Raw genomic sequence first — 24,507 nt, 5'->3', positions numbered from 1 at the left:
TCATTTTTGTGTTGTTTCACCATCTTTGTTCTGGATTCTTATTTAGCCTTTTCATCCCACTGTGGCCCATCTTCTGTACGTGACATACCAGAGTGGTTTCAGTTTCCCGACTGGACCCTGGCCATTCCAGTCTTCTTGCTTAGACCAGGCGAGGGTTCAGACCTGGGATCCTGGCTCAATCTCTGTCCTTGCTTCTACTTACCAGGGTCCCTTGCCTTGACCACAGTATTTCTGCAAGGCAGCCATTACTGGCCCTTATAAGAGCCAGCCATCACCTGTCTTACGATGACAGAAATATGCCTTATGTAGCATATGCCTATGATTCCCTTTGGGTGATTTTGGAGATCTGGGTCCTTGACTAAACCATCATCACGTGCCCTGTGGTTCTCATGAAGGAGGATCTTGGAACCTGGCAGAAGGAGGTAAGGGCGGTGGTGCAAGACCACACCCCTGCATAGCCACTATTTCCAGGATGCTCCTTACCTCCCGTGCCTTGACACTTGGAAGAAGGATGTTTGAAACACACTCAGAGGGAAGTGAACTTCAGGAATTCATTATGCCAAGAGCTGGGAAATATAAAACCCTTCCTGAGAGGTTGGCAGAACTCCACAAGTGATCTGCGTAGGATCATTAAGGGGAGGGAGGGAGTGAGCCTGTCATGTGGCTGGAGCAGGGATCATGCACCTTCGGGTACCTGTCGGGAGCCAGGACCGGGGCTGAATGGACCAGAGCTGACCCCAGGGGTGGTCCGTGCTCCTCAGCAGAATGGCAAGAGGTGAAGAGACTCTTTCCTACCTCTGGAGGAGGTCAAGGTGTGGGGATTGAGATTGTGGAGTGGGGATGGAGAGGGGATGGAACGACCACTGGAAGGATGCTTCCCCTGGAGCGGAGAAACGAACACATTTAAAGCTTCAGTTTGATTGTCAGGATGAGTCTCACTGAGCAGGGAGAGAGCAGGAAAGAAAGCGCTAAGAGGGAGCACGGGAGAGAGACCTGGGCACCAGAAGAGAAGGGAGTTTCTCAAAGGTTACTGAGGACACAGGAAAGACAGGGACTCAACACACAGGACACTGATGACCATGCTACCTGGCAGGAGTGTCTTCCTTGACTTCATGCCTCCAGGTGCCAGGTAAGTGGGAACACAGAGGTGAAAAAGGCACAGCTCCTGGGAAGGGAATGATGCGCACTCACGCCCTGGTGTGGAGACAGACAATAAAGCAGATGTTCATGATTTTGTGTGGTAAGTGTTCTCACACAGGGAGGGGCACGCCCATTGCTGTGGAAGCTCGAAGATGAAGCAGGGGTGGGTTCTAGGAGGCAGGGACTTTGGGGTGAGGTCTGGAAGGATCTGTTGCAGTTATCCAGGAAAAGAGGAGGCAGCCAGGAAAAGAGGGGAAGGTGCGGAAGGCTTGTGAGAATGGTGCTCAAAGGCCTGAGGTGAGGAGGGAGCAGGACCTGTGTTGGGAGCTGGAGTGTGGGGTGGGTGGAGGGTGAGGTGGAGGGTGGGTGGGTGGTGATGGGGAGACTGGAGAGGTGAGTGGTGGTGGAGGGTGTCCTGCAAGGCCTGATGCTGCTGGAGGATTTGGAGTTCTGTGAGCACGAGGGGGCGGGGGTGATGGAACAGATTGTGGTTGAGGAAGATCATCACCTGGCTGCAAAGGGGAAGCTTGAGGGCAGAGGAGTAGGACTGAGGCCGGTGACTCCGCAGGCAGCTGTTGTACTGGTGGATCTGACGCTGCTTCCTGCCACCCCGGGCTGTGCTGTGAACGAGGACAATCCTGCTGTCACAACCAAGGGGTCCCATCACTGGCCAGGAACACGGGGGCTCCACTGGGCTCCCTCTGGCATGGAGAGAGGGGGTGCCAGGCTCTGAGGTGTGCCCCGCTAGCTCGCACAGGAAGTGCTCAGCACTCCCCAGCCCAGTGGGGCCACCACTGTGACTCCCTGTGACTCAGCGGGAGGAGTGCTTTGCAGGTGCAGACAGAGGTCTAATGGTCCGAAGAGCAGCGAGAGCTCGGGTTTTGCGGGATGCATGTGAGGGGGCATCTCCGTACAGCTAAACTCCTTTATTAACTTAATGAGTTTGGCTGCTTTCCTGGAAATGCAAGTGCCATTTGGCACCATCGCTGCTGCTTCAGAAAGGGTGCCATTAAACAAAGAATCGGTAGGAACGCGCTATGGCGCTATGCCGATGAACGAAGGTGCCTGGGAGATTACAGAGATCACATGGACTCAGTAAGGACCCTCAGAAGGAATCGTGCACAGCCTGAGGCGGGAATGCAGTTAGCGGATGGGGGTGGGTGGGTGGAGGAGACTCGAGCAATCATCTGGATAATCCAATCCATGCAGGTGATAATGGGCACTAGTTGAAGGACTAATATGAAAGTTATAGTAAGTTTGAAGTAGAGACTCTGAAACCCCGCCCCAATCTTCTCCACCCCTCACTCCTGGAGGCGCCTCCAGAGCGGGTTCCTAAGGGCGGGCAGGACCCCTTGTCTGGCTTGGTCTTTCCTTGTCCCAGCTTAGCAGCAAGGCCTGATGGTTCACCTGAGCAGGAACCTTGAGGCAAATGACTTCCTTCAAACACTGCACCAGACTCACCACGCCACTGGCCGAGGCTGGATCACAGGGCAAAACGGGAACAGAAACCTCTCTTCCTGCCCTTTTATTCTTTGAGATGGGAGGGGACTTGAAATTAGGGGGAGACTCAGGGAGTCATTGGGCTTTTTAACTTGTAATATTGTTGTGAAACCCTCTTCCTCTAAACTGAGTTTGGACCTGGTTGGATGTGGATGCCATGGGAACAATAAAACCTTCCCAGATGAGGTCAGCCCAAGACTTCGCCTGAATTCAAGTGCGGCCTGGTCCCCAGGAGCCACAGCTACAGAGAGCAGGGGGCGGAGCAGCCTCAGCAACCACCTGCTGCTTGCCAGTCCTGCTCTCTGAGCCTGGCAGGAAGCCCTGATGGTGGTGGTAGTGTCTGCAACTGAGAAGGGGGCGCAGCGGTTACGATGCCATGCAAAGCCCATGCCACTGGCCAGTGCCAGGACAGAGCTGGAAGAGGGATTGTCTTACACGGAAGTTGGGCCCTTTCCCTTGTCACTTTGCTGGCTGAGGAGAAAGGTGCGTGTAGGGGGAATAATGCGAAGTCAGGTTTGAGCTCAGACCAGCCTGAGAAGAACGTCTGTGGTCCTGGAGCTGCAGCGCCTTCCTGAGCTGGGCGCGGGGGAGCTGCACCCCTGCTCCCCTCGTGTTGCCTCAGATCCCCCCAAACCCCGCTCCCCCCTTGCACAGAGGTGGACACTGAGTCACACCGCCTGTGGGGCACACAGAGCGAGGACCAGGCCCGCAGCCACCCTCACCTGGCTGCTGGGCCATGGTCTGCCCTGAGGCCCCAGCTCCCTTGCCCCCATGCCACCCCCCCCCCCAGGTCCCTCGAAGGCACTTGGGCTCAGGCCCCTGGATGCTCTTGTCCCCTCTCCCACCCCTCCACCAGGAGCAGACCCCCCACTCTGCTCCTGGAGCCAGCAGGTTCTCTGGAGGGTGAAGCTGGTGTGGGGGCCCCCAGGGACACCTCCTGCACCTGCACCAGCCCTGGGGAGGCTGGGACTCCCCCACCGGAGCCTGGGCTGAAGCTCATGTCCAAGAGGAGAGAGGCTGGGAGGAGCGCCTCTGCCCCAGCTCCAAGCCCCCAGGACCCTGGGGCAGGGGGGAGGCTGGCTATAGCCCTTTTATAAATATCACACAGACACACACACGTGCGCGCACGTGCACACACACACACACACACACACACAATCCTCTCTTGGCTCTCATCCCAGGCAAGGATGCCACATGGTTGAGTGCTTTTATAAAATTTTTATTTTCCAATTACATGCTCATTGTAACAAATCAAACAATGTGTAAATGGGGAAAGGGGGCAGAGAAAGGCCCTTCCTCTCCCAGCCCAGTCCGAGACCTGGTCCTAAGCTCCTGACACTTGGTTGATGGTGCTGGCTCAGGGGTCAGGTTACCAGGCCCGATTCTGGGCTCCAGCACTTCACCAACCCCAGAGCCTTGGGAAATTTGCTTCATTTCTCAGTGCCTCAGTTTCTTCATCTGAAAGAATGGAATAGTACTTATCTCATGAGATTGTTATAAGGATTAAATATTTAGATAAGTGCCTGGCAAAGAATAATACTAGTATTCAGTACATCATTAGCTATTTTTATTAAATATGGCTTGTAAAATCCAAAGTGAGTGTTAACGCTATACATATTGTGCTGCAACTTCCCTTTTTCATTTTACAATATGTTGTAGGCTTCTTTCAAGTCGGTACATATGGCACTTCCTAAAATGGTCCGTGTAGACTTTTATTTGTATGAAGGTACTTTCATTTATTCTTTTAGATAGGGTCAGATATTCACACTACGGTCAGGTGCCGCATAACAATGTTCCAGTCCGCAGTGGACCGCATAGATGACGGTGGTCCTATAAGATTATAATGGAGCTGAATTTCCTCTAAGAAATGGAATGATATGTGGTTCAGGAGGGATTTTTTTTCTCTGATGGGAGCAATATCTGTGGGGCCCGGCAATAGATTTCCTCCATCACAGCACCTCGATTTGAACACACAGATTCCCTGCTAGTCATTGAGCTACTGACCCGGTTCAGCACAGAGGGCCTCCCTCCCCAGGCTACACACTCAGAGGGCGCCGCAGCCCTTCCTGGCCCTGCTGATGGGCTTCAGCGAGCATTGCTGTGTGTTCTTTGTTGAGGACCTAAGATCCCATACAGGACACAGGCCCACAGGAGCTACCTTAACACACATTAATGCCACAGGCACTTCAGGAAAAGCTCTCTGCGGTAGGGTGGGGTGGAGCCCGCCAGGCGCTGCTGTCCCTGCACTGTGGAAGTACTTTCAGGTTGTAATGATGTAAAGCAGAGATGGTTTATTCCTTCCATCAGTTCAACGCCAGAGAGAGCCCTTTGTGCCAGACGGAACCAAAGACAAATTTCTGAAGTCAAAATATTGAACCCTCAGTTCATAACTTTTTGTTTCGTTTTGTTTTTCCGATGGCTCATAACTTTTATAACATTTTAAAGGGAGTCACTACTCCCCAAAAGATTAAGAATCACTTGCATTATTATGCCAACACCAAGACCTCAACTCCTACCTATTACCTTCAAGGCCCCACCACATGGCAGCTTGGAGAAGCCTCCTCCTCCCACCTCCCAACCCCACGGAAGATCCGTCCACGCCTGGGCCCAGGCAGGGCGCCATTGGAGCCCAGGAGAAGCGGGCTCACATCCTGCTACCCGGCCCCGCCCGCACGCCGCCCTTGGTTCTTCGGAAGACCTCCACTTCCCAGTACTTTCTACCCTCGCCCACCTCCTGCTCCTCTGCGGCCAGCTCCATCCCCCCAACCCCCCACCACCCGGTTACGGGTTCCTGGGACGCTGCTTTGAAGTGGAGCTCCCAGTTATGCAACCAGGCCCGGTTCTCAGTTCTTCAGCCCCGCTGCCCCCTCCCAGTCTTCTCCTTGGAACCAGATATGCGCGCAGCTAAGCAATAGCCCCGCAGAAAAATGAAGAAACTGTCACTGTGTTCCCGATGCGCCCGACCTGAGGGCCCCGCCCAGAGTCTGGGAAGGACCGCACACAGGCGCCCCGCTCTGAGGTCCGCGCTTTAGCTTTTAATGTTTGTTTCTTTTCTTCTCTGCTTGTCACTACCTTTGTCCACCAGCAGGAGTGTCGAAGCAGCTGCCAATAATAAAATAAGGGTCTATGTTTGCACCTGAACGTTAGACAAGAGGGCAGTTAGATCCCAATATTTAGAATCTTGGGGTGCAGTTGGGCCCCGTGTATAATAGGATAACGTCCGCGGACCCATCCACTTTGTGAGGTGGGGGCACGCGCAGGGAACCTGTCATTGTGTGTTTAGGGCGCGCACAGCCTCCAGACTGTTCTGTAAGGGATGAGCCTACCACTGCCCGCGGCCTTCCAAAGAGGCCTGTGGAGAGGGTGGACGCCCTGGCCCGGGCTGGGCATTGCCCAGGGGGAGGCAGCTGTGCACGGAGCTGCTCAGACAGGTCTTTGAGCGCGGGAGCTGGGGACCTGAGCGCCCAGGGACTAGGCCCAAGTGCAGGGCACAGTGAGAGGCCTTTGTCAGGGTGGTGCGCCCTGTTCCCAAGGGTTGGGGCTGACCCGGACTGTGCGTTCTTCCTGCTTTAGCCTTCGCTGAAGCCACCATCGTCGCTTGGGAGCTGAGCAGAGGCCCATCGCCCCAGGAGCTGTCCTGCTCCTCACTGAGTCCTGGAGGGTGGACAAGAGGCTGCAGACCTCCTGGGACTCAGGCCCTTAGCTTGCGGGCTTCGCAGATGGGGGTCCTAGCTGGGGTCCTCCAGACTGGCGGGAAACCTTTTACCGGTGTTGGGAGGAGCCTGGATGATGAAATCCAAGAGCTAAAGTAGCTCAGGTGAAAGGTGGTGTTCCTGTTAGGGGAAGCCAGGGAAGGAGAAGGACTCAACTCTGCTGAGGGAAGGAAGATTGGTGTGTGTGTGTGTGTGTGTGTGTGTGTGTGTGTGTGTATGTAATGATGGGGTGGGGGACAGTGGAGGTAGGAGAGCATTGTCACTTGAGAATTCATTCGTTGCTTATTCAGCAAACACTGGTTCAGTGTCTGCCCTGAGCCTGCCATTGTAGTAGGCCCTGAGGGTGCACCGACCCAGGGTGCTATCAGGGGAAGTAGTGGGAATGTAGTCATTGGTTTTGACTCAGGGAGTGGATATGAGAGGGTCACTTTATTAACTATGCTGGTGCAATTGTTATCAGATGCACACGATGCTGACCAGTTAGAGGTTAGAGGTTTTGTCAGTGTTGCCAGGTTTGTATCCAAATGACACTCTGTGGTGTGGAAATTGTCTTGTGGGAGCCCGAGCAATAAAGCTCTTTTCTCTGCGCATTGACCAGCCCTGAGCTCATTTTTGCATGCCCCAGGGCTGAAGCTGCCCAGTCAGGGAAGACCAAGCACCTTCCTCCCTTGACCAAAGGAAGGGATCCATGCCCGGGTGGGACCATGTCTTCCCAGGCCTGTTCTGAAGGGGGTGAGGTGTCATGGGAGCGAGGTTACAGGGAAATTCTAGGGGTGCAGAGGGGATGGTGGCTGACACTCAGGCTCTAATTAGTAGGGGCTGGCCCTGCAGGACCTAGCGTCCTTCCTCCTGGCTCTTCTCTGCCTTTTATTGACCCATCACTTTCTGGGTTCATCCTTTCCTGCTCCTGCCACCCTCTTTTCCAATAGCAGCACTGCCCAATAGTCTGCCCTTGTCTTCCTATTAGAACTTATGGCTTCCTGTGCTGCCCTCTGTATTGTCTCACAAGTAAATGCACTGTACAGTCTAAATCTAACGTCTCCCACATATTTCTCAATCTTAGGCCCTCTGTCTACCCAGTATTCTGCTTTACTGTAGTGTAGTAGCATGATACATAAATGTAGTATTATGATATAAAAAATGTAGTATCATGATATACAAATATCTACTGGTCCCTAATAATAGGGAGGCAGTCTGGGATTCCATGTGGCATCACTGAGCATGGACATATAATGCCCAGCAAAGGTATCATCAATGATCTATAACTTTAGGGCATAAGGCAACTGAAATGGCAATGTGTTTGTTTAAATATTTATCCTCACTGAGGACATGCTTAGAGAGAGAAAGAGAGAGAGAAGGAAGAAGGGAGGGAGGGGAGGGAAGAGAGAAAGAGAGAGAGAGAGAGAGAGAGAGAGAGAGAGAGAAAGAGAGAGACAAGAAACATCAATCAGTTGCCTTCTGAACCTGAAACCCAAATATGTGCTCTGACCAGAAATTGAACCAGCAACCCTTTGGTGCACAGGACAACACTCAACCAACTGAACCACTCAGGCTGGGCGATGGCAATGTGTTTAGACTTGAAGCAACATAGACCCAAAGCCTGGACAGTCAGAGCCAGGACTCATAAGCAGGTGTTCAGACTTCAGCTGCTGAGCTTGTCAGTAGCCCCGCTAGTCGCTGCCACTGCGTCACTTCTCCCAGAGATCCTCAGTTAGGTGAGGATGGGTCACCTTCAGGGCTTGGTAGAGTTGATCTTTGCAGGCCCAGTCCCAGGACTTGCTGAAGCTGAACAGCTTCCTCATTTTGTCTGGATTAGTGGGTTCAGCCCGCACCCTCTCATACTGCTCCTCGCTCAGCACCTGTCCATGCAGCTTGTCCAGGACTGTGTCCACCGATGTCACTCGAGTCACCAGGTCCTCCCGATGCTGGTCCACAAAGTGCAGCAAAGTAGGGGCATCTGGGGGTGAAGGTGAGGCCAGTAATGAATAAGAAAGGGTTTCCATCACATCCTCTCCCCCTAATTCCCCAGCCTAACTCTTCACTCCCTTTATCTGCATCCCTGGCTCCTACCTGATCCCCACACGTTTCCTGGACCAGAAAGGTACCTCTGCCCTCCCTCATGTCAACTTCCAGCCTAGCATTCTGCTGAACTAAGGGTGGGGGTGAGGTTCATGATGGAGACATTTGAGATTGTTCAGTGGAAGGTGCCAGAGCCATGATGGGCAGGAATAAAAGGGATGGGGGAGAACTCTGCCCTGGGGCACACACCTGTCCAAGGACTGAACCCTTGTGAGGTTTAATGAGTCCCCTTTCTTTCTCTCCTCCCTCCCTCCAGGACCAGGCAGCACACTCCAGAACTGCCATGGCTCCTGTGGTCTCTAACAGCTGTCACTGACCTGTCATGGCTTGAGAGACCAGGGGAGCTTCAGGTCTGAGGTCTCCTGGAGGAAAAGAGATATGATTAAGCATCAGTATCAATGGTAGTTATTAACAAACGATAAGCCTTGAAATTCCTACCCACTTTTCTCTTTTGAGATTTATTCTGAGAACAAGCTACAGACTAATTCTGATAGAACAAGGATTAAGGGTTGCAAGTGCCCTTAGAGACAATGTTGATGAATCATTTCCTCATGCCTATTGGGAAACTGAGGCCCAATTTTTCCATTTACACCCCTTTGCACATGGTTTAATTTTGTCTTGGCCTGAATGGAACTCTGGTGGAGAAATAGCCGAGAACTTTGCTAGATATCTTCAACGATGAGATCTCCTTATTCTGAGCGTAAATCTACCACCTTGATCTTTTTTGCACTTTGATTCCCACACTGGTTGTTCTGGAGTTTGATATCAGAATCAAGAATTAACATCAAGAAAATCTTAGCACCTCAGAGTAATAGGTAAATTTCAATCGAAAAAAAACAAACAAAAACAATAACAAAAAGGGGATTAAATAATTACTTGCATGTGGAGAGGAAGGGGGAGTCCACAGCAGCCCCTGTGGACAGGGCCTGAGGTTTTGAGCGGACCCAAGTTCAGTGTGACCTGACAGTGTGGGAGGGAAGTCAAACACAGGGGAGCTCCGGTTGTGGTGCTGGGAGCAGCGGTTCACTTGGATGGAGGAAGGAGGGTGTCCATGTCCTCCATGCTGACTGGACAGTCTTAGAGTCTATCCTGACTCATCCTCACATGGGCACATCTACTGAGGAGGCAAAGATGTTAAAATCCAAAATGTAAGAGAAATGATGGAAGAAAATAGAGGTGTTTAACTTGCACAGGAGGAGACTTAAGGGAGGCTATGATCCATCTTCAGGTTCCTTAAGGGCTTTCCCATGGGGGTGGAGATAAATTCTTTTGTCAGCTCCAAAGAGCAGGATTAAGGAGGTCATTTAACATAAGGATAAATTATAATACTGCTACTATTTATAACAAGGGCAGGGAACGTCTAGCCTAGTGGTTCTCAACCTTCAAATGCTGTGACCTGTGGGTCGAGACCCCTTTGGGGGTCGAACGACCCTTTCACAAGGGTCATTCGAAATTTCACAAGGGTCATTCGAAAATACATCCTGCATATCAGATATTTACATTACAATTTATAAAAGTAGCAATGTTATAGTTATGTCATTAGTCTTGTACTGACTTGTTTGGTGTGCACGACAGGAAGTATTTCACTTTCGGAGAACAAGAAAAATAAGTTTGTTTGCGTTACACTTATTAATTTGTGCAGTTATTCCGTATCTGGTAAGTTAATATTCAAGAAAAAATATTAAATTTTATTAAAATGTTCTATTATTTTATGTTAATGATTACTCATTTATTTTAGCCCTTTGTATTCGGTATGTCTCTATTGAAATAAACCTACATTTCAATGAAAATTAAAGCTTTTATTTGCAGCCCACATAAACTTAAACCTTGTTTATTTGGTCTGTGTTAGCTTTTGAGTTTGACATGCTTGATGTACATAATTTATTTAATCTTTCCAATAATCCTACAAGTTAGGCCATATGACCCTCTTTTTATAAATGAGGAATCTGACACTCAAAAGGGTGAAGTCATTTCCCCAAGATCACCCAGCAAGTAAGTGCCAGAGTGAGATTCAAAGGAGGCCTGATGCTGGGGCTGGTTAGTCCACACCTGTGATTGCGCCTGAGCCAAGAGGAGTAAAGACCATTATCTTTCCCCTCCCTGGAAAGCCTGTTGTGGCACCTCAGGAGGCAGATTCACTATATATATTTTTGATGTTGTTAATCCTCACCTGAGGATATTTTTTCCATTAATTTCCAGAGAGAGTGGAAGGGAGGAAGGGAGGAAAGAGAAAGAATGAGAGTGAGAGAGAATCATCAATGTGAGAGAAATACATTGATTGGTTGCTTCCCACATGCACCCTGACTGGGGCCGAGGATCGAACCTGCAACCCAAGTATCTACTTTTGACAGGGAATTAAACTGCAATCCTTTGGTCCATGGGCTGATACTCTAACTACTGACCTACACTGGCAAGGGCCAGATTCACTAGGCTTTAACATTGAACATGATCTGCTTTTTCCTAGAAGGAATTTTATTTTTAAAACATGTTTTTATTAATGATTGCAGAGAGAGTAAGGGAGAGTGAGAGAGAATTAGAAACATCAATGATGAGAGAGAATCATTGATAGGCTGCCTCCTGCATGTCCCCTACTGGGGATCGAGCCCACAACCCAGGCATGTGTCCTGACTGGGAATCAAACCACGACCTCCTTATTCATGTATCGACTCTTCCCCTCTGAGCAACACCAGCGGGCCCTAGAAGGACTTTTGAGGGATTTTGCTTCTTTGGTGTGTTGGTGCTTGTTTAAGACACTGTAAAGTTACATTCATCCCTGAAAGTTCATTATTTGATTTCATCTTGTTTACTTTGAAGATATCTGAATGATCCAGGGTAGTGTATGTGCTATTGCCATAATTGGCTCAATTCATACAACCATATAACTGTCTAGTTCTTATTTTTCATCTCATATCCAATCAATTATGAGAAATTTTGCCAAATGTCTTGTGGGTGTCAAAATCTGTTAAATCAAGGGCAGTGTAGAGACACCATGGTGCATGGGAGAGAGAATGGAGCGTAGAGTCAGACCAACTTTAATTCAAATTCTAGTCATACCAAATGTTACGTAACTAGAAAAAAATCACATTACTTCTCTGGGCTATTTCTTCTCATCAGCAAATTTTGATATCTATCTCTCTCTCTCTCTCTCTCTCTCTCTCTCTCTCTCTCACAGGCAGACTCTTTTATTGACTTTCTGTTTCCCACCACTGAGCTCCTTGGACTTGTCTTGACTTTACCTGATTTCACCAAGGCCTTCCATACCACAGTCTCATCATCTTTGCTTTTAATCTGCAGTCGGATCCCCGACACAAAATGACCAACGTAGAACTCAGAGAAGAGCTGGGGTTTCCCAGGGCTTCGATAGCAGAGCTCCAGTTCCTGAAGAAAAAGTGGTGATGTGAGAAGCCACCATTCATCCTGCATGTGAGGTGTCTCCCCACCTGACACCTTCTTGGCCCTGCTCAGCCTCATGGGGACCCTTGGATGATCTCTACTGAAATTAATGCCACCTCAGGCACTGCTCATTTCCTCATTTTCCACAAATCCTGACTCAGAAGGAAGAGGACATGGCCGGGTACCCCATGGATGAGTCAGGACTCACCCATAATGTAGTGCTCACACATCCTAAACCAGATCCTTCTCCCTTCATCTTGAACCAGATCCTTCTTCCTCCATAACCCCCATCTTGAACCCAAATTCTAATTTCTCCAGCCCAAAGACTGTCTTCTTAATGGATCCTAAGCTTGACATACCTTTTTTTTAAAAAGGTAGTAACATAGTAGTTTATTATCATTACCATATATTTTTTAAAAATATCATATATTTTTAAAATATCATATATTTTTTAAAAATATATATTTTTATTGATTTCAGAGAGGAAGGGAGAGAAATAGAGAGATAGAAACATCAATGATGAGAGTGAACCATTGATTGGCTTCCTCCTGCATGTTGGACTGAGCCTGAAACCCAGGCATGTGCCCTTGACCAGAATCAAACCTGGGACTTTTGGTCTGCAGGCCGGCACTCTATCCACTGAGCAAAACCGGCTGCCATAGTCAGCAAAGTGCGGCTCGCGAGCCACATGCAGTTTTTTGGCTCCTTGAGTGTGGCTCTTCCTAAGCCTTAGGAGTACCCTAATTAAGTTAATAACAATGTACCTACCTATATAGTTTAAGTTTAAGAAATTCTTATTACAGACTAATCTGATGCTGCCATCTCTGCTGAGTTATCCACATACAATCTCACAATTGCCAAACTTCGCCCCATTCCACTTTAAAATGAGCTATTTCAGCAATTATACCTTCACACTTGTAGTGCCTGCCCTTCCCAGAGAGAAAATGTGTAGAGGTTCCCAATCATAGAATTGCCCTGCCTTCTGACAATACCAGATCTAGACCAAATCTTCATTTCCTTAGATCTTCCCCAAAATTACCCAACTAAGGCCCAAATCCTGTAATAGGTTCTTTCTGCGTCTCTTGATATGAGGGGCCCCACGGTTCCCATTGGTGTGCGTTCTCTCACTGCAATGAGTAATAATCCCACTGTGTTCAGCTACAGGTGTGTTCCTGTTGGTTTTGCTTGAAGAGCATCAACACCCTATAGCCCAACACTTCTCACTTCCCCTAAGTCAAACCCCATTGTTATCCCTATCCTGAATATGAACCTGCCTCTTACTATCCTCCTTTCTCCCAATCTTTGAAGCATTCCTGCTTACCCAAAATTCCACTCGCTGTCTGCCCAACCCTAACTGGGCCTGCCCCTGGGGGAAGCTCTGAAACCTGCCTCACAGCTATTCCCAAGCATGACCTTTCAGGGAGGAGGGGATATCTAGACTGCTCACCTCAGGGATTATTTCCAACTTGTCTGAACCAGACACAGTATATCGGGAGCCCAAGTAGAGTGGTGTCAGCGGGGGCGGCTTGCGTATTTGAAAAAACTGGAACTTCTTTTCTTCATCATCTATGGCCTAAGGGGCATACAGACACTGATTAAGAAAGGAGGGTTTGGGGTCTAATCCAGAGATTCCACCCTATGGAATCTGGTCTGAACAAGGTGAGGTGGTGTTTCCACATATTTATGTGGGTGAAGGGGTTATACCACCCATGAACTCTCCCACTCCAATGACTGCTACACAGAGATCTCCACACTTGGCCAGTGCTGGGTTCAGGGTGTGAATTGGGGCATTGCTAGAGAAGAAGTGAGAATGGAGGAATGGGTGCAGCTCTGGGCAGGAGGCCCCTCCCATCCTTCTGACTCCTGGAAAGAAGCTGCAAAGGTTGTCTAGCAATGAGTAGTGAAGCAGTGAGCCCAGTCGGTGGAGGCCTTGGGGACAGGAGACCAGTCCATGTCCCATACTTAAGCCCAGTTGACCCATCTAGGGGGCTCTCTGGATGCATGTCATGTCTCTGTCAGCCCATCCTGGCCTGCCCTTTCCAGCTATTGGGGCAACCTTTCGAACGGTGCAGTCGCTGGGGATTAGGTAGAGATGGAAGTTGACTTCCTCGGATTGGAGGCGATAGTAGAGCAACACGTTGGAGATGACAGGAATGCACAGGGCTGTATGGATCATTCTCTGTAGAACGCCCATGGGGGAGAAGCTAGGGTTCTCCAGGACTATGTAATGTGGCTCCACACTGGCTGGCTTTTCCATTAGTATCCCATCCTCTTTAATGTGGGCCACTTGGAACAAAGATATGTCCACATGTTGCCCTGAAAAGAATAAATTTGAAAGGTGAGCATTTGGTGCCCTCACTGAGTCATGTATGCCTGGGCAGTGGGGTCCTTAGGCATAGACTCAGTGGCCTATCTGGGGAACCCAGCAGGGAAGGCAGCATCCTGGGTCTGGGTCCTTTTGTGGTTGTGGGCAATAGGTTTTCCAGAGTGGGAGCATCGCGAGAAGCCACTCAAGCCAAACCTTTACAATAGCGTAGCTTCTCCATATTTTTCCTCTATGGGATTTGGTTGTGTTCTTGGCTTCTCAGTATTATTTGGTCAATGTCTTCTTTTCCTTTAATGCTTGTGTCTAATTGTTTCTAAAGTCTATGAGCTACTCGATAATATTCTTATACATTCCTTTTCTTCCCCAATCAGCCAGAATTGGTTTCTTTGATTGCAGCCAAAATCTCTGACCAGTATACCAGGTGTGGACATTGTCACCACAATAGAGAGCTTGAGGGATGAAGGCTGGTAGTGGGAGATACACTGGCCTAAATGTCAGGAGTCCTGGCTCCATCCCTGTGTTGCCTGGAAATTGCTGCAATGCAGGCCATTTCTGGGCAGCACAGGGACATCCAGCAAAGCTCACAGGCCCTTGGTCTGCATGGGCACCAATCAGCACATGGCTGACTGATTTAATCCCAGGAGCAACTGTGGAGACTACAGATAAAGTTTTCTCATTTATTAATTCCTTCTTATGTGTGTGTAAAAAATAATATCATAGTGGTGTATACCACCTGACAAAATGCAGAAATATTTACATCTGATCTTACCAAGCAGTACAACTATTATTACCATCTTTCCCTTTTCCATTAGTCTTTCTCTGCAGCAACACCTTTCCATGTTTTCATTTTGGCCATGTAGCTTTGCCTTTCCCAAGCTGGTTTAAATTTCCCCAAGAGCCTGTGGACCTTTCTAATGACTGCAGTACTTGATTCCTCCTAGTGGATGTAGCATCCCTAGTTCACTGCTTCTTGTTTTAGTGTTGAGGTTGCTTCCACCTCTTTGCTATGATAGATAGTCCTGCAATGCACATGTTTCTGCAAAGAACTTTTCTATTTCCCTTGAGCTATTACCTTGGAATTGTAAGTCCCAAGGGATAAGAAAGTGTGTGAAAGGATGCCAGGTTTTGCCAAATTGCTTCTCCAAGAGGTGGTGCACTTTGCACTGCCTTGGTGACACTAATTGGATGATGTTACCTTACCCTCCACAGAACTGGAATGCCCTCATGTGTCAGATGGGGGAACTGAAGCTCCTGGAGGGAAGTGCTTTTTCGAAGGTCATGAGTCAGCTACAGCCCTGGGCTGAGATCCCTGCTCTCAGACCATAGTTCGCGGCACTTAAACTCTGTGCCACACTAATTTTGACTGAATTCTGGATGGTGCTGTGTGTGTATTCAACTTGCCTTCTTGCTAAGGTGACCAGCTGTCCTGGCTTGCCTAATGAGAGGGTTAAGAACTGCATGTAGGACCTCACCAATGAGGGTAAAAAGCAGCTAGTGCCAAATTCCTAAATGAGGCCACTATTAGTCACTGAGGTCATTGTTTCCAGGACAACAAGAAGCTTCAGCCCAGACAGCAGGCAACAGGGATTCCTGGGGTCTTGGTTTCCTGGCTGGGCTCAGCACAGTGAGCTACAAGGAGACTTTGTGCATTTTGCCTCTTGCTTTTTGTATACTATCCCAAAGGAATAGTCCTGACTGGTTAAACTTTAACCAGTGGTTCTCAACTTTCCTAATGCTGCGACCCTTTGATACAGTTCTTCATGTTGTGGTGACCCCCAACCATAAAATTATTTTCGTTGCTACTTCATAACTGTAATTTTGCTACTGTTATGAATTGTAATGTAAATATCTGATATGCTATATGTGTTTTCCGATGGTCGTGACCCACAGGTTGAGAACCGCTGGAAGGGTGAGGTCTAGAATTTGGCCTAGAGAACGCTGGTGGACATGGGCTTGGGTAGACCTGGGGTGAGTATTGGTGTAGCACTGTTCCTGGTGGTAATATACCTGGGTTAGAATCTCAACTCTGGTCAGGTATCTCCACTTCTCTGAACTTCAATTTCCTCATAGTTTTATCAATCAAGATGATATGAGCATATATGTAGCTGACTTGCATGATATGGGACACAGAATGCTCAGTAACTGTCTTCAGTTGTAATTATTAATCATGTCCCAGGACCCTTCAACAAAAGTGCCACCACTTGGTGAATTCACTCCTGTCCACATATGGCTTTCAGTCTCAAAAGCTAAGGCTAGATTCCTGTATGCTTGAACAGATTCCTGTTCTTTGGGTAAATCCCATTTCCTAAACCCACCAGAAGGAGGTATAAGACTGACCAAGGCATAGCTAGGGTGTCCTCATGACAGGGAGGAGCCAACTCATCCACCCCCAAGATAGTATGATTTGGGAGCTGGGAGCAGGAGCTAAGGCACACCTTGTCCTCTTGGGCCCTGTTGGTACATTCTGACTCCAGGCCTTAAACACCTGAGGTTTTTTCCTCCTGGAATACCCTGGTGTAGAGCAGGGAGTGGCTTTGTAGCCCTGAGCATCCAAAGCCAATAAGAGACCTGGGCAGAGCTGAATCTATTGACTATTGGCCAAGCCCCTATCTCCCTGACAAAGCACTTGGAGATGCCCGGGGCCAAGGTCTCACTTTGAAGAATGGGCAAAATGTTTGTTGTGGTGGCATTATTCATTACTCTATAGATGGTCAGGTGGAAAGAATTAACCAGTCCCAGCTTGTTGTGTGAGCCCAATGCACCTTCTCCTCAACTTTTCACATGTGAATGGGCCTCTATAGAGCCTGACCTATTTCTCTCTCCCTCTGCACCCTTGGGACTGGCCTCTGTTGCTCCTGCACCCAAACTCTCCTCCTGATGAGTAGCTTGAATTGTTTACTAAATCTTTGGTCTCAACAAACTAGTCTCTTCTGGGTCTGGTCAGTTCTTTGCTTTTTTAGCTTTCTCATTCTATTTATTTTTCTATTGGTTTGTAAATTCTTCTTACACACACATGCACACACATATATACATATAAATATTATATATCTTAATGTCCATAGAGCCTAAAATAAATCATGCCTCTACCTTATAATAAATATATTCAACTACTAGAATGGCATTTTAAATCAATATATCAATCTATTCGGTCATGCACTGCTGAACTATGGCAATATACTCTGAGAAAAGCATCTTTTAACAATGTTGTCATTGTGCAAACATCAGAGTGCATGTACACAAACCTAGATGGTATAGAACAGTGGTCAGCAAACTGCGGCTTGCAAGCCACATGCGGCTCTTTGGCTCCTTGAGTGTGGCTCTTCCACAAAATACCACGTGTGGGCGTGCACTTACAGTGCGATTGAAACTTCGTGGCCCATGCGCAGAAGTCGGTATTTTGTGGAAGAGCCACACTCAAGGGGCCAAAGAGCCGCATGTGGCTCACGTGCCATAGTTTGCCGACCACTGGTATAGAACACTACGCACCTAGGCTATACAGAATACCACCATTGTATATGTGGTCTGTCATTGACCAAACCATTGATATGTGGTACATGACTATAAATGAAGCATTATAATTACTAGTATATCCCCCTTTATTATATAAGTAAGCTATACATATCAAAAAAGTGCTTTCAACTGATATAAGCTATAACATGAGCTGTTTATTAAATCATTTCATCATAACTTCATCAGTTTCTGTCTGAGTCATGATTTGATATGGAGAATCGCATCAGGTTCTTCTAACTTTCTCACTAAATTGATAGACATTATGTCTGAGGCAACCAGCATTGGCTGGCTGTGCATCTCATGGCCTGGAATGGAAAGCCTGTGCCTCAGCCCCTGCCACCAACACTGCTCCTGCTACCAAATAGGCTCATACTTTGCTGCCTATTCCTGGGTGATGTGGAGAGCTGCTGCCTCAGCCACCCCATCCATGCCTACACATGCGCAGGCCTCATTACTTATCTCTGTGGCCAATACTGGATTATGTTGTCAAGTCACTTGTGGTCTCAAAAAGTGGAGAATTTATCTTTCCTAATCAGTACTGAAGTATTTCAGCATTTTAACCCAGATCGCAGTTCTAGTGCAGCCTTCACCCTCTTGTGAACTACACAAAGACCTTCGGATTCTTTAACACTCAAATTGCTATCATTGTTGGAACTTTGTAATCTCTCTTTTTAAAATCCCCACACATCAGGCATTATTATTGTTGCTTTATCTAGTCATTGGTTTGTTAGATTTACCCAGACATGTCTCAGTATCTTTGCTGATCATTTTATCTTGCATCCCATTCTTTTTATGTGTGATCATTTTGCTTGAAGTACATCCTTTAGAATTGCCTTCAGTAAGGATTTGTTCATAGAAAGATATCTTGATTTTAGTTTGTTTTAAAATGTCTATTTTAGAGGATTAAAAATGGCAGCAGAATAAGTGGATGCTGCACAGACATGCTCCTAGGAACAAACTGGTATTTCAACTAAAATACAGAAAAACTTCCTGAATAACCAACGGAAAACTTGCAGGAGTGAACCCTGATACCCGAGGACCGAAAGTGGAGACCACATAGAGACTGGTAGAAGGGGCGGAGGTGTGAAAGGGCTGGCTGGGTGCCCACATGCAGCAACTGAAGACCCGGAGAGATATCTCAGCTGTGGGGGGTTGCCACTGAGAGCTCTGGGATCTAATCCTCAAGTTCCCCCCAACCCCCCAGAAGAGTGCACCAAACTGGGAAGAGTACCCACATAACATCTGGATGTGAAAAGCAGTGGGGTGCTATCTGCCAGGGAGTGACAGCTGAAAATTCAGGCACCCTCTTAAAGGGCCAACACACAAAATTCCCTGTGGTGCCACCCACCCTGTGCTTTGGCAGAAGGGGGGTGAAATGGACTGGAGCTGTGAGAGCAGAAGCCAGGACTAGGGACTTGGGGGATAGAGCTCAGAAGGCAGACACCCTAAGTTTCCTGGGCTGATTTATTCCCTCACACAGCACAGGACATCTTTCCCAATATACATTTGCCTTGCCTGAGGGGAAGAGAGTTGACACACTCTATTGGAAAACACCTTGCTATGAGGCCATTTAAGACATTAAAAATAACAATTATCCTCCAGACAGAAGCAACTGCCCCACACTGTTGAAAAAACTCTCACCACACCTGAGGACGATTGCCTGAGGGGCAATTCAAGTTGGAATCCTATTAGTCAGCCTCTGGAGGTTTTGTCTTTGCCTGATCTAATTAGTCAGAATCAGCCTTTAACACTGTCCTACACTAGTGATTGAGAGGTGTAGAGCAGTGGTCGGCAAACTGCAGCCTCTTGAGTGGCTCTTCCACAAAATACCGCGTGCGAGTGCACACATACAGTGCAATTGCAACTTCATGGCCACACTCAAGGGGCCAAAGAGCCGCATGTGGCTCGCAAGCCACAGTTTGCCAACCACTGGTGTAGAGGATCTAGCTAATACATAGTCACAAACCCAAACAGACAGCCAAAATGAGGAAACAAAAAAACAACCCCCAAATAAAAGAACTAGAGAATTCTCCAGAAGAAGAGTAAATGAAGCAGAGAAAAGAAGTTTATCTGAAACGAAGTTCAGATAATGATGATAAAGATGCTCAACAGCATGAAAAAAGATATAGTAACTATGAAAAAAGAACAGTCTGAAATAAAGAATGACATAACACAAATAAAGAACACATTGGAAGAAATACACAGCAGATTAGGGGAAGCTAAGGATCAAATCAGTGATTTAGAAGACAGAGTTGAAAATATCACTCAATCAGAGAACCGAAAAAGAAAAAAAACCAATTAAAAAACAGGAGAAGAGCTTAAGGGGGCTGTGGGACAACATAAAACGTAACAATATTAGAATATCAGGTGTGCCAGAAGAGGCAGAAAGGGAGAAAGGCATAGAGAAGGTGTTTGAAGAAATAATGGTAGCAAACTTCCCTAACCTGGTAAAGGAAAAAGTCACACAAGTTCAGGAGGCACAGAGAACCCCAAACAAGAAGAACCTAAACAGGCCCACACCCAGAAAAATCATAATTAAAATGCCAACAATTAAAGACAAAGAGAGAATCTTAAATGCAGCAAGAGAAAAGAAAACTGTTACCTACAAAGGAGTTCCCATAAGGCTGATACCTGATTTCTCTTCAGAAACTCTACAGGCCAGAAGGGAATGGCATGAAGTACTCAAGGTAATGGAAAGCAAGGATCTGAGACCAAGATTACTATATCCAGCAAGGCTATCATTCAAAATAGACAGTCAAATAAAGACCTTCTCAGACAAAAAAAGGCTGAAGGAGCACATCACCACCAAGCCTGCATTATAAAAAATGCTAAAGGGACTGCTATAATGAGAAGAAACAGAGAGAGAAACCTAACCATACAGAATTAAAATGGCAATAAATAAGTACCTATCAATAATAACCCTAAATGTAAATGGATTAAATGCTCTAATCAAAAGGCATAGGGTAGCTGAATGGATACAAAAACATGACTCAACTATATGCTGTCTACAAGAGAGCCATCTCAAAACAAAAGACACACAGAGAATGAGAATGAAGGGATAGAAAAAATTTTTCCACGCAAATGGGAAAGAAAAAAAAGCTGGAGTAACAATACTCATATCCAACAAAATAGATTTTAAAATGAAGACCATCACAGGAGACAACAAAGGTCACTACATAATACTAAAGGGATCGATCCAACAAGAGGATATAACCCTGGTAAACATATATGCACCCAATATGGGAGCACCTAAATATAGAAAAAAAACTTCTAGAGGACTTTAACAGAGAAATCAACAACAGAAAGGATATTGCACCCCTATGTTTATAGTAGCACAATTTATAATAGCTAAGATTTGGAAACAGCCTAAGTGCCCATCAGCAGCTAAGTGGATTAAAAAACAGTGGTACATCTACACAATGGAATACTACCCTGCTGTAAAAAAGAAAGAACTCTTACCATGTGCAATAGCATGGATGGACCTGGAGAGCATTATGCTAAGTGAAATAAGCCATTCGGAGAAACATAAATATCACATGATTGCACTCATTTGTGGAATATAATGAACAACATAAACTGATGAACAAAAATAGAGCCAGAGGGGGGAAAAAAAGAAAAAATATTTTAAATATAATAGAAGTAATTCTGTTATTTGCAGATTTTTAATATTTCCTACAACTTTAGTGATATACTATGTTAGTACAGTTTTAGTAATATTATATTTAAAATATTTTTTTGAAATATTAATACTTATTGCATGTAATCTATCTATAATAATAAAAGCATAATATGCTAATTAGACTGGACAGCTGAACATCCTTCCAGACATCCTTCTGGACGTCCTTCCAGATGAAGCAGGGGCTGCGTGGGCTGAGGCAGAGGCAGCTGCCACGATGGCAGGGACTGAGGCAGGGGCAGCCACTGCAGTGGTGGTGAGGGCTGAGGCAAACCGCTGTGGTGTGAGGGTTGAGCCCCTTGCACGAATTTCGTGCATCCTGACTGTAGTATATATATAAAAGTCTAAGTGAATGCTCAACTGGTTGACCATTCGACCTGTTGACCAGTTGCATGATATGCACTGACCACCAGGGGGCAGATGCTCAGCACAGGAGCTGCCCTCTGGTGGTCAGTGTGTTCCCACAGTGGAAGCACTGATCAGCTGACCAAGGGGCTCACAGCTGGCTGCTGCAGCCCGGAAACCACAGTGGACAGAGTCTAATGAGTGGGGGCAGCAGGCGCGGCGGGACTGGGATGAACAGGAGCAGCAAGCAGGAGCAGCAGGTGGTGCTGGATGGCAGTTTCATCCCGATCCCTCAGGCCATGCCGAGGGACCCCACTGGTGCACAAATCCGTGCACTGGGCCTCTAGTATTATTATATTTAAAATCATTTTTCTTGAAATATCAATGTTTATTGTATGTAAATGGCTAATTGTTTTGTATCTACAAATAGATTTTTTTGGTATATTGTGAAAAAAATAAACTTAATGAAAAAAATAATAAAATGTCTATTTTACCTACTTTTTAAAAAATATATATTTTATTGATTTTTTACAGAGAGGAAGGGAGAGAGATAGAGAGTTAGAAACATCGATGAGAGAGAAACATCGAACAGCTGCCTCCTGCACATCTCCTACTGGGGATGTGCCCGCAACCCAGGTACATGCCCTTGACCGGAATCGAACCTGGGACCTTTAGGTCCACAGGCCGACGCTCTATCCACTGAGGCAAACGGTTTCAGCTACCTACTTTTTATGGGCCCAGCACGCTTCCGCTGCGCGACTCTGCTCTCTTACCTACTTTTTAAACAATAATTTTTCTGTGGTTACAATTCTTGATTGGCAATTATTCCCTCATTACTGTGAGAATATCATTCTATTGTCTTCTGCCTTTCATTGTTACTGTTTAAAATCAGTTGTCATCCTAATTGTAGCACCTTTATGGCTAATCTTTCTGGGTGCTTTTAAAAACTGCCCTTAGATGTCTGTATTCTGGCGATGCACTCTACTGGGTTGATTGCTGATTTCTCTCTATCCCTCTCTCCTGTTTTGGATATTTTTCCTTCCTATGATGCTTGTTCCCTGTTTTTAAGGTTTTGCCTGTTAGTTTGTATTTTCAGAATTTTATCTGTGGGAAGTCTTTGGAGATGGGAGATGTTGGGATAATAACATTATCCTTTATGACTAAGTCTCCTTCTGAGATGCCCTACTGTTGTGGTTTGAGTTTTCCTATGGAGTCTGGTGACACTGTTTCTTCTCCTTGCCTCTAACAGTAGCAATGGCTTCCCATTTTTTGCTATTCTCCAGGTACCTCAACCTTTCTCATCTGTTCACTTAGCCTTACTTGCAAATAGACTAGTCTTTGAAAAGTCTCCTAAAAAATCTCAACTGAGTACATCATATGTTTCCTGCTGAGACCCTGAGTAATATAACCTATGTGAAGAGAACTTAATAAATGATGGCTATTATTGTTATTGAGGAAACCACTTTCTATTGAGGGGAATTAATATTCAGGAATAATATGTTTATTAAATAATATGCTCATTAAATTTTTACCTGAATTATAAGTAATTCAGGTAAAAATGATTATGGTGCTTGGGGACAAAAATGTTTCAAAAAAGATATGCCCAGAGCACTGTGGAATGAGAAAGAAAGCCCTCTCCACTTCTTTAACGCCCCATCCCCTTAGTCAGTCTAAGGAAGCCCCAAGTCCTTCCCTCAGGATATTGCCATCGGAAGCCATTTCGAGCCCATTCTCACCACCATGACCTTCCCCCACACCTCCCTCTCACTCACCTTGGAGGGCTATAAAGTGAGGGAGGTACACAGCTGCCACAGCTCCTGGTTTGGCCTTGATGTCAAAAAGAGGCCCTGCAACCATCCAGCTGTGCTGTGGGACAGTCTGGTCCAGGAACTGGTCCCAAGCACAGAATTCAATCTCAATGGTCACTGGCCCTCTCACCACAAAGTAGAGACCTGTGTTGGGCCAGTGGTAGGAACCAGCCACAGGGAAGTGAGCTCTGGGGATAGCAGAGAGAGGTAGACATTGAATTAATTACTCCACACAAACTCATTGACTACCTACTGGATGCCCAACCCATGTAGTGCACTGTGTATGTAGTAGAGTGGCTGCAAGCTCAGATGTCACAGCCAGAGGGATTTGGGGTTGATTCTTGGCCCCTCTTCTCCCTACTGTGGATCCCTGAACAAGTCATTGAACTTCCCTAATCACAGTTTTCTTATTTTTAGGGAAAAGTAATAACAATACTATCTCTTAAAGTTGTAAGTAATAAGTGACCTAATGTATGCTGATGGCTTAATACTTGTGTGGGTGTGGTTAGCTGTTTCTATAATGGTGATAATGATGAGAATAATAATTTATATATATAAAGAGCCAGAGGCCGTCACATCCGAAACAACCAAATGGACGACCCAACAGCTGAGTGAGGTGACACGGCCGGCAGGGGGGTTAGTGAGGGATGACCAAATGACTGAACACCAGGATCTGTAAGGTGACCAGGCTGGCAGGGGGTGCAGTGAGGGGCAACCAGGGTGGCAGAGGGGGTCAGTTGGGGGTGACCAGGCTGACAGGGGGGCATTTAGGGGCAACCAGTCCGGCATGGGGGCAGTTAGGAGCAACCAGGCCTGCAGAGGGGCAGTTGGGGGGGCGACCAGGCTGGCAGGGGGGCATTTAGGGGTGACCAGGCCAGCAGGGGGGCAGTGAGGGGTGACCAGGCCAGCAGGGGGGCAGTGAGGGGCGACCAGGCCAGCAGGAGGGGCATTTGGGGGTGACCAGGCCAGCAGGGGGGGCAGTTGGGGGCAACTAGGCTGGCGGGGAGGCAGTGAGGG

General features: G+C 47.0%; 1 protein-coding gene across 1 annotated transcript in view; it reads right to left on the bottom strand.

Annotated features, from left to right (window-relative positions):
* Positions 1 to 8,041: 8,041 nt before the first annotated feature.
* Positions 8,042 to 24,507, bottom strand: part of LOC102427677 (NACHT, LRR and PYD domains-containing protein 1-like) — a 34,638-nt gene continuing 18,172 nt past the window's right edge. Inside the window, exons 8-13 of the mRNA XM_023764214.1 lie at positions 23,455 to 23,678; positions 13,882 to 14,141; positions 13,273 to 13,398; positions 11,669 to 11,810; positions 8,750 to 8,794; positions 8,042 to 8,310 (exon numbers count right to left, since the gene is read on the bottom strand). Of these exons, the coding sequence (XP_023619982.1) occupies positions 8,042 to 8,310; positions 8,750 to 8,794; positions 11,669 to 11,810; positions 13,273 to 13,398; positions 13,882 to 14,141; positions 23,455 to 23,678 (1,066 nt within the window). The remainder of the gene's footprint in view (positions 8,311 to 8,749; positions 8,795 to 11,668; positions 11,811 to 13,272; positions 13,399 to 13,881; positions 14,142 to 23,454; positions 23,679 to 24,507) is intronic.

Source organism: Myotis lucifugus, unplaced genomic scaffold, assembly GCF_000147115.1.
Source record: "Myotis lucifugus unplaced genomic scaffold, Myoluc2.0 scaffold_322, whole genome shotgun sequence".
In the NCBI taxonomy this organism is placed as follows: domain Eukaryota; kingdom Metazoa; phylum Chordata; class Mammalia; order Chiroptera; family Vespertilionidae; genus Myotis; species Myotis lucifugus.
The sequence above is the reverse complement of the archived record's forward strand: the minus strand, read 5'-3'. Positions and strand labels throughout refer to the sequence as shown.